Below are 13127 nucleotides of genomic sequence, written 5' to 3' on the forward strand. Positions count from 1 at the left end.
GAGACGTGTCGTCTTCAGCGATGAGAGTCGCTTCTGCCTTGGTGCCAATGATGGTCGTATGCGTGTTTGGCGCCGTGCAGGTGAGCGCCACAATCAGGACTGCATACGACCGAGGCACACAGGGCCAACACGCGGCATCATGGTGTGGGGAGCGTTCTCCTACACTGGCCGTACACCACTGGTGATCGTCGAGGGGACACTGAATAGTGCACGGTACATCCAAACCGTCATCGAACCCATCGTTCTACCATTCCTAGACCGGCAAGGGAACTTGCTGTTCCAACAGGACAATGCACGTCCGCATGTATCCCGTGCCACCCAACGTGCTCTAGAAGGTGTAAGTCAACTACCCTGGCCAGCAAGATCTCCGGATCTGTCCCCCATTGAGCATGTTTGGGACTGGATGAAGCGTCGTCTCACGCGGTCTGCACGTCCAGCACGAACGCTGGTCCAACTGAGGCGCCAGGTGGAAATGGCATGGCAAGCCGTTCCACAGGACTACATCCAGCATCTCTACGATCGTCTCCATGGGAGAATAGCAGCCTGCATTGCTGCGAAAGGTGGATATACACTGTACTAGTGCCGACATTGTGCATGCTGTGTTGCCTGTGTCTATGTGCCTGTGGTTCTGTCAGTGTGACCATGTGATGTATCTGACCCCAGGAATGTGTCAATAAAGTTTCCCCTTCCTGGGACAATGAATTCACGGTGTTCTTATTTCAATTTCCAGGAGTGTATTATCGTATGAGTCGGGTACGTGTTTGAAATCAAACTCTAGTTTTCTTTGAACCTTTCAGCAACTGTATCATCTGAATTGGGAAGTCGGTAAAAGGATCCAATTATTATTTAATTCCGGTTGCCAACAATGGTGCAATATGTCACAAGACTTGCTGTATGGCGGAGGACGCCGGTGGCGTATTGGTGTTGAGTTAAGGCTTCACAATCCACCTGGAAACAACGTCGTCATTTGCTATTGGCTGAACATATATTGTAGCGCAGACTTCGTGGACGGTGATTGGTTGAAATCCTCGAGACAGAAACTCTCTTGTGGTAGCAAGCAGAGTCGGATGGAATCCAAACCCAGGCGCGCTCGCAAATGTTAAGTCACTGTATAACTGTGTTATGAAACTGAGTCAATCTTTCTGAGATCATATGTTAAAACCTACCTTCAAGGTTGGTACAGAATCTATGTTCAACATCATTATTACTCACGAATGTCCAGTAATTATTTATGCGAGTGAGATGTGTAATGCCTCATGTGTAACGTTTAAATTTGTTTCAAGAAGCAGAGCATTCATTAAAATCGTATCCGTTGTAATAAATTTTTGGCCTCTTCTCTGAACAATATTCTTGTATTTTTTCATGATCGTAATAGCTACAGTCCCATTTCATAAACGTAACCGCAACCGAGTGTTGTATTCTGTAGCGAGAGGTTATCTTTAGAAGACGCATGGTAGTGCTATAGAAAAACTCCAAGGTGTGCCTGACGTAGTACATCTTCAACTACAGCCCTCAAGTGTACGGCTAGGCTGTTACAATCAGCCATCCGTGAAGGGCTCTCTCACTAAAACACATTTAATGATTAAACAATCTCTTCTCTTCCACCACCTCTCATACGTCATCAGAAACAAATTTAGCAGAGCCTCAAGAGGAGACATACACACATCTCTTTGTCAGAATCAATAACCTCAACTTGTTGTTCAGAAAACCGCCCGTCCAAGTGCGTAAACCAAGAATGCTTCTTAAATCGGCACGGATCCATCACGCTTGGCGAATGATACGGAACTCAGGCTGAAGCTATCTCAGTGTTTCCCTGCCACAGTGGAGCTGCTAATGCCGTATGCTTACATCAATAACAGCTTGCATCTGGGCCATAGAGAAGCCCTCGTCCCCAAAGTAGAATTGCTCCAGTTGTTCCGCCGCACGAGTCCGCTGTTCCTCCGTGGGCAGCGGCAGCTGGGAGCCGACCAGCGCCGTGAAGTTCTCCTTCATGTCGGCGATCCCCGCTTGTGTTAGCAGATTGGACACTGGAACATACGAACACCTTTCTACAAAGAGCCCGCTTTTATGTGAATCATGGCGCTACATGTCTACGCAACGTGTGTCTAACAGCTTCTACAGCACACTGCGATAAACAGTTTCTGATTTCTATAGTGTGTTTGGTTGAAAATCCACACCAACCAACGTTAAACTGACAGGTTGGCCTCGAGGTTTTCTGGAAAGTTTGTAGAAATTAAGTGTGTAATGGCATCTGGTATTTTGCGTTAATCCCTTTACACAACTGGCCATTAAAATTTCTACACCACGAAGATGACGTGCTACAGACGCGAAATTTAACCGACAGCAAGAGGATGCTGTGATATGCAAACGATTAGCTTTTCAGAGCATTCACACAAGGCTGGCGCCGGTGGCGACACCTACAACGTGCTGTCATGAGTAAGTTTACGAACGATTTCTCATACACAACAGCAGTTGACCGGCGTTGTCTGCTGAAACATTGTTGTGATGCCTCGTGTAAGGAGGAGAAATGCGTACCATCATGTTTCCGACTTTGATAAAGGTCGGATTGTAGCCTATCGCGATTGCGGTTTATCGTATCGCGACATTGCTGCTCGCGTTGGTCGAGATCCAATGACTGTTAGCAGAATATGGAATCGGTGGGTTCAGGAGGGTAATACGGAACGCCGTGCTGGATCCCAACGGCCTCGTATCACTAGCAGTCGAGATGACAGGCATCTTATCCGCATAGCTGTAACGGATCGTGCAGCCACGTCTCGATCCCTGAGTCAACAGATGCGGACGTTCGCAAGACAACAACCATCTGCACAAACAGTTCGACGACGTTAGCAGCAGCATGGACTATCAGCTCGGAGACCATGGCTGCGGTTACCCTTGACGCTGCATCACAGACAGTAGCGCCTGCGATGGTGTACTCAACGATGAACCTAATTGCACGGATGGCAAAACGTCATTTTTTCGGATGAATCCAGGTTCTGTTTACAGCATCATGATGGTCTCACCTGTGTTTGGCGACATCGCGGTGAACGCACATTGGAAGCGTGTATTCGTCATCGCCATACTGGCGTATCACCCGGCGTGATGGTATGGGGTGCCTCTCTTTACACGTCTCGGTTACCTCTTGTTCACACTGACGGCACTTCGAACAGTGGACGTTACATTTCAGATGTGTTACGATCCGTGGCTCTACCCTTCGGTCCCTACGAAACCCTACATTTCAGCAGGATAATGCACGACCGCATGTTCCAGGTCCTGTACGGGCCTTTCTGGATACAGAAAATGTTCGACTGCTGCCCTGGTCAGCACATTCTCCAGATCTCTCACCAATTGAAAACGTGGTGGCCGAGCAATTAGCTCGTCACAATACGCCAGTCACTACTCTTGATGAACTGTGGTATCGTGTTGAAGTTGCATGGGCAGCTGTACCTGTACACGCCATCCAAGCTGTGTTTGACTCAATGCCCAGGCGTATCAAGGCCGTTATTACGGCCAGAATCGGTTGTTCTTGGTACTGATTTCTCAGGATCTATGCACCCAAATTGTGTGAAAATGTAATCACACGTCAGTTCTAGTATAATATATTTGTCCAATGAATACCCGTTTATCATCTGCATTTTTTCTTGGTATAGCAATTTTAATGGCCAGTAGTGTACTTGGCTTGTTAATTCATGCAATACTACAGAAAGAGTCATCACAGCTAAAGGTAATCAGCCTCAACAAACAGAATAAAGGTAAAGTGTGAGGACCTATTCTATGACTGTCAATAAATGACTGGGATTTTACACGCTCCACCGTCAAATTTGTCAATTAATGCAGTCTGAAACTGAGACGACCACTATTCTCGGATCCGAATAAATCAGAGTGTAAGTTATTCCGGAGTGTGCAATAATCGTACTTTTTTTTATAAATCAAGTAATTGAGCCAAAACGTAGCAAAGTACTCTGAACTCGATCCAGAATCTCAAAGGAGGCAGGAGAATCCCCATGCCACAGTACAATGTATAGATGTAGAATCTGACTGTAAATTTATAAAAAAATGCAAGGAATCATGTATGATACAAGCAGAGGAAATGGAGCCAGGAAATTCACAGTCTTTTTACTTACACATGAGTACGACGGCCCCTTCTCCGGAAGTGACGCCCAGCATGATGGGCACCTGGTTGTAGCTGCCTGCCTTGAGAACGTCCGCTGGAGGCTCGACGATCACCGCTGAGTCCGACGGCGGCTCCACGACGGGCAGGAATGCCAGCGGGAGTGGACAGCGCTTCTCCTGTACAAGGGGCGCAATGTTCGTAGAATCAAAGATATTGACTACTCATGGGTCCAAATAAGACCGGTTCGGCATAACTGTATACGAGGTATTGTGGTGATTCTTTTACGTATTGTTATTTATATGTTACGATACGTTGGAGTTAGTGTTATTCTGGCCGCTTCACAACTGGAAAATTATTTACGCCAGTGGCTCAGTTGTGGCACTTCTCGCAGTTAGTTTTCCCGACACGATGTTTTTGTATTAAAAGACACCACCCACTCACAGAATGTCTGCAATTATTACTGTAGTTGAATTTTATTAGTTATTTGACTAACTTTAGTGAAATGGTATCGTTTGGGGATTCTCGTAGTTTCCGTTAAGCGGTAATCAAAATAATATACTGAAGTCATTTTACTAAAATTTGATTGAATATTGGAAAAACTGATTACTTTTACTGTATCAAAGGAAGAATCGCTAATCAAGAGAGTTCTCCTACGTTTACTTTGTTTTTATTTGTCAAAATTAGCAAATATTAAGACATTTATTACGACTCTGGGCCGTTATCATTTAGAACAATGGCGCTGACCTCTGCACCAACGTTCCCCTATAAAATTTGCATAAAAACGTTGATATTGGAGCTTCATGAATATAGGAGTTGGTACATATAAAACTTTACAACACTTTTAAGTAATATTTGATTATATTTAGGCTAATATTAAATGAAACTTTACACGTTTTCATGCCTCGTCACAAAATGGCATCTCACACTATGAAGAAACAAAAGGGAAGAAAAAGCGATCGTTTTGCAAAAGGTACAGAGATTGCAGTTACATTCGCAGATCATATTAATTGATTACAGTCTTTGTTGTTTTTCTGCGATAGTATTTATTTCGTTATGACATCAGTTTTGTTATATTTGCGAAGTTATTCAGTATCATTTTTATCACGTTATGTGGTGTACTGCCACAGTATCATCTGAAACAGAAAACTTTCTAAAGTAATGAGAAAGCAAACACGTTATGTAGGATACCGTGTTACTATAAGAAACTACAAGAAAAATATCATTTTTCAGAATGACCAATATTCATTGGTTAGCATTTACTCCTAGTCTCGTACTGTACGGGATATTCCAGATTATACTATGAGATGTTTTGTAATAAAAATTCTAAGTAAGCAGATGTAGTGCTCCATTGTTTCTGATTTGGTTCCTCTGTTGTTTCTAATATGAAGCGTATATCTTCTACTAGTATTGTCAAAAGACGCAAATTGTATACTTTTTGCCAGGGATACAAGCATGGGATTGTGAAACCTGTCAGAAAGGAAGACAGCTAAATTAAATAACATTAGGAAAAGGACTGGATAAAAACATAAAATTTTACAGTCTGTCGAAAGTATATAAGCTAAAATGAATGGATGATATTAATATAAAATAAATGATGGCGCCTATAAGTGCCAGAAAGCAAATGGTAAGGACTGATTTAATTCAGTGTTCATTAAGCATGGGGAATGCTGATTTATTTTAGACTGCTACATATTTTTATATGTGTTGAAAGCAAAAGAATATCATTCAGACCTGGAAGAAGACAAATCTGACACTATCGCACGAATAAGAGGAGAAAAACAGTTTGATATAACTAAGAGCAATAGAACTACTTGACGAAACTTGCAAACTATAATTTGGAATTATTAACAGCAGAGCGAAAGCAACAACTGAATATTCACTTACTGACGAACAAGTGATAGTCTGCGAAGTACATTTAACTAGTCACACTATTTTAATTTAACGATAAGTTATTGAAAAACAAAGATAGTTTAGCCAAGGATCACAGTATTTTTAAAATTTGAGAAGACTTTCGATAATTTTTTAAGAATTATCTATGGTATATAATGAATTATAAACGATATTTCTGAAATCTTATGTCAGCAGTTCAGAGCCAGTCCGAAAATATATTGTGTGTGCAGGTTTTAGTCTGAAACTAAAAGACTTAATCCATACAGACAAAAGAAGTGAGATCGAATTTGGTGTATCTTTCATTCTATTTAATACTTAAACACTGTAGCATAGCTGACTGACATATCAGTATTAAAACCATTTGTTTACGCTGACTACCTTACACTTGTTTCAAGGGAAGAAAATGTACTGCAGCTAGCTGTTCATTAATTGAATAACATTTGTTACAAATATAATTTATAAATTCTTGTGCAGAAAACCAGAACTATAGCTTTTATAGGAAAGCACCCATCATAGATTAAAATTTGTCATTAAACTAAAATAATAGAACAAGTCAAACATTTCAAATATTTAGGATGTGATGTAACGTGAGATTATGACGAAGCAACATACAAAATAAAGTTAGTACACTTAGTAAAATTTGCAGAACAATCAGCAGCTTTTTAATAAAACTCTCAAACCTAGGGAAACCTACAATATTAAAGTGTTATAAGACTGTTTCCCTAGTGATACTATTTTATGGAAGTGAATCATGGATTGCTAGTAAAAATAAATACAAACAAATCGAAAGAAATGAGATGGGAATAACTAGAAGCGGTAAATAAGCTAAAACAGAAAGTGAAGACGCCGAGTTAAACGATAAGTATAGGGATAAAACGTTGGGCAGTCCTCTTACTGAAGAGACAGTTAATTAAATATTTGAAAGCATTGACAGATCGTTCAAAACAAATGGATTACAGCTAACTTTTATAAGACTCAGCATGTACCAATTCAATAATACTCATAGAACTTCTCAAGTCATTACAGTTGTGTATCCAAACAATGAAATACAAGAAATAGATAGGCGAAGTGTTAAGTTTTTGGGAAAACTGTCAGGGCAAATCCTTAGATGAAAACCCACAGCGTGTTTTAATGAAACATCTTACATCAAGCACTTTTGCTGGCCAAATGATATTTATTACTGCAAATTTAAAACAGATAAATTCAGTGTATTATGTTATTTATGGATTCTTGCGATACTTTTTGGTAGAACAATGCCATATTTAAGGTTAAATGCAAAAACATTCGTTTTGCTCAACATGACTCTGTTTATTTCGAACTAGTTTTCGTCTTATTAGGCCATCTTCAGAAAACAGGTGGCTTGCATCTGGAAGGGACGTTGGTTCTTGTTGTTGTTGTGGTCTTCAGTCCTGAGACTGGTTTGATGCAGCTCTCCATGCTACTCTATCCTGTGCAAGCTTCTTCATCTCCCAGTACTTACTGCAAACTACATCCTTCTGAATCTGCTTAGTGTAGTCATCTCTTGGTCTCCCTCCACGATTTTTACCCTCCACGCTGCCCTCCAATGCTAAATTGGTGATCCCTTGATGCCTCAGAACATGTCCTACCAACCGGTCCCTTCTTCTTGTCAACTTGTGCCACAAACTCCTCTTCTCGCCAATTCTATTTAATACTCTTAGGTAACCAAATATTATAGGCTAAGATGCAATCACCTGCATCTAACTTGTTTCTTATCTTTGAAACTACACTTTACACAATAAACAATGTTAAGGACAATAAATAATTAAGCTACACAATATTACAGGTTAAATGGTTATAAAGCCTTTCTTTACACTACAAGTATGAATTAAAAAATGTCTTCACTCAAAAATTTTCGTGTTTTATTAACTACACGATGCATTTTGGATGCTGTGGGGCCATCCTCAGGCGTAAGTTGTCTTAGTACAAGATTTATTTTTTCTCTTGAATGAGGTGAATTGCACTTTCCTCTCATGAAAAGGTTTGATGTTATGTTATGAATTTCGGAAATCAAATACGGAAAAACGTGCAAAACAGTGTAAACTTACCACATAATTCAAGAAAAGCGTTTTTAACTTTTTAACACCATCATACATTGGTTTCTTCATCCTGTTAATGCATATCACTTCACTCAAGAGGTACATTTCCATAAACTCTTTTGTTAACTCTTCAAAGATGTTATTGTATATCGCATGATCGAAGATGAATTTATCTGTAGTCAGTGCTTTTGCAGAAAGAACTGAATAATGGTAGTAGCTCTTCAATCTTCTCTTTTGTTCCATCAAAGAGCAGCAAAGTATCATCAACATATCTCTGGTAAAATATTATTTTCCTTTTGAGTCTTTTGTTTTCTTTACAGAACTTAATTTCCAGATGGTTGAGGAAGATATCAGCCAGGAAATTTGATATACTACTGCCCCTGGCAAGACTCTCTTTCTGCTGGTACACTTTTGCACTAAATGTAAAGTAATTGTTTGACAATATTAGCTGCAATATGTCCTTGATTTCTGATATTTCTGCAATTAAGAATTTTTTATGTTGCACTAAGTTTTCAGTTGGCACGTTTGGAAATGGTTAGTTACAACAAACGTGGAAAACCTGGCACCAGCAGGAATTTCAATATCTTTAATTTTGTGGTCTTATCTGAGTGTGACTTATCAAAAGTATAGTACTGCTTCAGACTTTCATTAAGCAGATGAGAGATTTTGGAGGCAGGTGTACTGTTAGAATTAATAATAGGCATCAATGAAACATGAGGTTTATGTGTCTTAGGTTGTGCTCTCAGTCTTGTGGTTGTGGGATTCATTAAAATGCATGTTTTTGGTTGCAGCGTAATAGCATTAGGTATCTGAAGCTTTAATCTCATTTGTCACTCAAATACTGAAACACAGGTCTCCATGTAGCAGTTATGTAAGATGGCAAGAGCTATGCCCCTTACATGAAGTCATTAAAGATCACCTAACTCACGTTGAGTGAACAGTAGGGCTGAACAAAAATGACTGACAAGGCACAGTGCATCTTGTAGAGGGTATAGTATGGACATATTGGAATAATTAATGTCAGCTGATGGTTTTAAAGTAATTCACACGAGATGAAAACTTTGTGGAAACGCATCGATTTGCTGGAGGCTAGTTTATCCCAGGGAACTATACGAGTTGACCGTAGCCGGCTGGGGAGTGGCAAAGGGAAGTAGCAATAGATAGCTTAGGGTGGCTCAAGCTCTGAGATAGCGGTAACGGGGCAAGGCCTCCAGCTGCCTTGAGGTGAGTGACAGTGAGTGTGTGGTTGACCCCATGCTGGTGTACCAGGAAGCAGATGGAGAACTTGTACGCCCGTTGATAAGTGTCTGTCATCCTGTTTTCAGTGAAACATGCGAGTAAGCCGCGCAAAGCTAAGGTGGAGTGGTCAATAGAGGCCAAAATATGCGTGTTCGTGACTATAGCAACTTCACGCTGAATTCACGGTCCGCAGAGTCTGAAGTAAATCAGGCGAAGAGCGACAGAATGAAATACGCTGGCCTCCGATGGGAACGTAGGACCAAGGAATTTGAAGTACTCTCCTGGGAGTCAGAATTCCGGAAAAATTGGTGTTTTGTGCAGACGCTAACCTTGATGGGTGGCCTGGGAGGAGCTAAATAGCAGAAATTGAGAGGAAGGGAAATTTTGTGTGAATTTGTTCACTTACCAGAGCAGGCATTGGTTGGCGCTGGGAAGTGACACATAATTAACGCGACTTGCGTTGCAATTGACGTGAGTGATTTTGCTGGTGGGGAAACAGAGGCGAGGAGCGGACTGGGAGAAGTCCCTGTAGTGGTCTTCCGTTCCCAGCTTGCCTAGAGTGCGGACGTGGCGTTCTTTACTCAGCTTGTCTGAGAAAGAGTGAGCATCTCTGCAGTTTAGGACTTAGTAAATGGAACGATTGAGCTTGGAGATAGGACGTTTTGGTTCAGCTATGTGATGAACAAGATAGTTAGGAGTGAATAGACGAGCGCAGCCTTGCAGCACCACGAGGTCGGCCGACGTCCGCACAATGACGCCCCTCTCCACGCTGTATTCGGTGATATTGCGCCCGCTCTGGCCACTGATTAATTTGTTGGATCATGTCAGCAAAGTTTCCTCGAGGGTTTCATGGGCCGTGTATTGTAGAATTCTTCTCGCACTTCGCATTACGCCTGGGTCAGTCGATAGGAATTACTTTTGAGTTATTGCTCTTTACTCCACGCAAACGCAATTTATTACCACTGCCTGATAGGAGAGTCTTGTAATGTGATGATTGAAGGTCGGGAGTTAAAATAAATTTGTGCAAATCGACTGCATCTGTTTTCAATCAAGTAGTTGAAATCCCAAGTCACTTTCTTAATTAATTTTATGTTCAACATTTGCATCTGGTGTTCAATAGCTGAATATAACATCAATGTGCATCCCTTTTTAATTAAAAGTGATCAATTCTGAATCAATTAATGTCAACACTGCCACCGCAGTTCAATCAGGAGTCACAGGGCCTTATTACTTTTTTTGCGTTATCCGATATTGCGGCAGTTTTGCACTCTCTGTTGATCTGTTAGTCAATTAGCTGTGGACAACACACGCCAAAACCGGACAAGTGACGGGTGGGGTATTACAGTTAGGTAGTTGGGAGTTCTTCTCTCGTACATAATTACTTAAATAAGAGATTGGAAGTTACTTTTAAGTGCTTCTTGTTGCTGTACATATAAGTGTAATTACATTAGTGTCAGTGTTAGTACCGTGTGAAATAAGGCAAAAGAGCATAAAAAGTGTATTTTCTTAGTGTGCCTAGTCGTAATTTTAGGTCTGCATTTAGATGCATCAATCTTATGAAAAATGTAACATAAATTTCTATTACATTTGTTTCAATCTGTCTAGCGGCAAAATCGATCAGCCATGTGTGATAAGTGCGGATTTTTTCGCAGATAATGTAAACAGTGAGTGTTTTGCGAAAATTGTATGTTAAAGTTTCATTGGCGTGGTTGCAGTGGGGGAGAGAATGGAGTGATCAGTGGTTCTCTTCCATGGAACTGTATGTCATTCTAGGAAGGCCGGAAAATCGAGGAACAGGGGCCGAGTATTTGCGTCAGCCAGGCAGAGTTAGAAAAACGGAAATTTGAGTTACAACAGCTGAACGGAAAAAGAGAAGGGGTGCTGGAAAAGGTGGTAAGATTTGAGTTATAACAGCTGAACGGAAAAAGAGAAGGGGTGCTGGAAGAGGTGGTAAGGAGAGGCTGAGCAGGGGAAATTTCGAAATGCTGCTAAGCAATAGATTTCTCTTGCTGCCGAATTAGAGAAGGGAGAACCTCATACCGATGTTGTGAAATGTAGGGTAGAGTAGAATAACGTTAAGAAAATTACAGATAAGTCATGTGAAACACAAGTAGCAATCATGTGAGGGATGTAAAACAGCAGCTACAGGAAAAATTATGTTCTGAGTACCAGATCACAAGCTTTGTGAAACCAAGTGCTAGTATTGTAGAGGAAACAGAAAATTTGGGACAAATGTGTAAGGATGTCAACAAAGAAGGCCAGATGTTGTTAGCTGGGGGAGCTCGAAAGAGTCTGGCTAAAAAAAACCAAAAACCAAAAAAACAAAAAAAAACTGTATTAAGGGTGACCTGGCCGAAACAGGAGCAGCTAACAGCGCAAAACGCGGGTTCTGTGGAGGTTCTCTGGCGCCATGACCAGCCCTGGTTTTGCCATAAGGTGAGCGGTCGTAAAGCTGAGAGGAGTCCTTCGGATGGGTGAAAAATCTCGTACTGATGCTGTTCCAGTAGTTGCTATATGAAGATGGGTAGATTCTTATCATGGTTTACATCTGAATGGGAAGAGTAAGACTAAATTAGTAGATCTATTAGCAGAAAACACGAGGGTGCCCTCCAGTACGCAGAGGCATATTGCTGTGGTCAAGTGAGACACTGAATTTACGTCAGAACAAAATTTAGACACAAAGCATTAAAAGGAATTAAATTGACAGACACTACCAGTTCGTCTTGTAATAACTGAGGGAAAAGTGAACTCAATGTGCTTCATCACAATATTAGGGGGTAAAAAATAAAGTAAATGTCTTGTTAATTTGTTTACAAGATTGTAATAGTTGGAAAGGAATTCATGTCATTTGCCTGTCTGAACACCATGTAACTAGAGGGATGGAAATTACAATAGTAAGTGATTATGAGGTAACTGTATACTCATGTAGATACCATATGGATAAAGGAGGAGTTGTCGGATTCGTAAGAAAAGGATGTAAACACAAAAATATAGAGATAAGTAAGTTCTGTATCTATCAGGATATAAAATCATGTGCTTGTGAGTTACTACTGGGAAATGTAATATTTACTTTTGTGACAGTATGCAGGTCTCCACTAGTTAATTGTGAAGTTATCATGAAAAAATGTTGATGAATTACTGTCCCTTCTGTCAGACAGAAAGAAGAGATCAATTCCTGAAGGATTCTAGCAGGAAAAGTAATCTGGACGTGCTTTTAATCATTTATAATTAGGATACATGAAATTTACCTGCCGGTGTTGGTCAAGATAGCAGCATCCTTGCAGGTAATGCATCATTCAGCTAGCAGAAGTTGAAGAGACGCGTGCCTATCTGGAGGTAAACGACTGTCAGCGGTGTGGAGTATTGTTAAAAGAGAGAGTACTATAAAAGGAAGGATATGTATAGCAGATATTTTTAATTATTACTTTTTAAAAATAGATGAGAAAATGGTGCAAATAGTTCAGAAAAGAAAGCAAAATATTAGACTGAAGAAGCAATACAGAGGACATTTTGTGAAATAAGAATTAATCTCACACATCCATATGAAATAAGGAAGATAAAGGTGAATGTAAATGGGAAAATTTCGCATTGGCGGGAGGGCACAATTTCCAATAAGACACTAAACTGTTGTGTCTCTTCAATATGTAATGTTATTTAATGCATTATTAACTCAGGGTGTTTGCCCAGAAAGAGTGAAATACGCCATTGTTAGGCCTCTCTATAAAAAGAGTGACTCGTCAGATGTCAATGACTATCGCCCGGTGTCACTTCTTACATAATTTTGTGTACCAATGTGATACCTGGCCAAACACAGTTTGGTTTTCAAAAGG

At 40.6% G+C, this 13127-nt stretch overlaps 1 protein-coding gene across 1 annotated transcript in view; it reads right to left on the reverse strand.

Moving 5' to 3' along the window:
• Window positions 1-13127, reverse strand: part of LOC126094952 (juvenile hormone esterase-like) — a 112615-nt gene that overhangs the window by 42294 nt on the left and 57194 nt on the right. Inside the window, exons 6-7 of the mRNA XM_049909607.1 lie at window positions 4122-4287; window positions 1849-2027 (exon numbers count right to left, since the gene is read on the reverse strand). Coding sequence (XP_049765564.1) covers window positions 1849-2027; window positions 4122-4287 — 345 coding nt within the window. The remainder of the gene's footprint in view (window positions 1-1848; window positions 2028-4121; window positions 4288-13127) is intronic.

This window comes from Schistocerca cancellata, chromosome 8, assembly GCF_023864275.1.
Source record: "Schistocerca cancellata isolate TAMUIC-IGC-003103 chromosome 8, iqSchCanc2.1, whole genome shotgun sequence".
NCBI classification, from domain to species: Eukaryota; Metazoa; Arthropoda; class Insecta; order Orthoptera; family Acrididae; genus Schistocerca; species Schistocerca cancellata.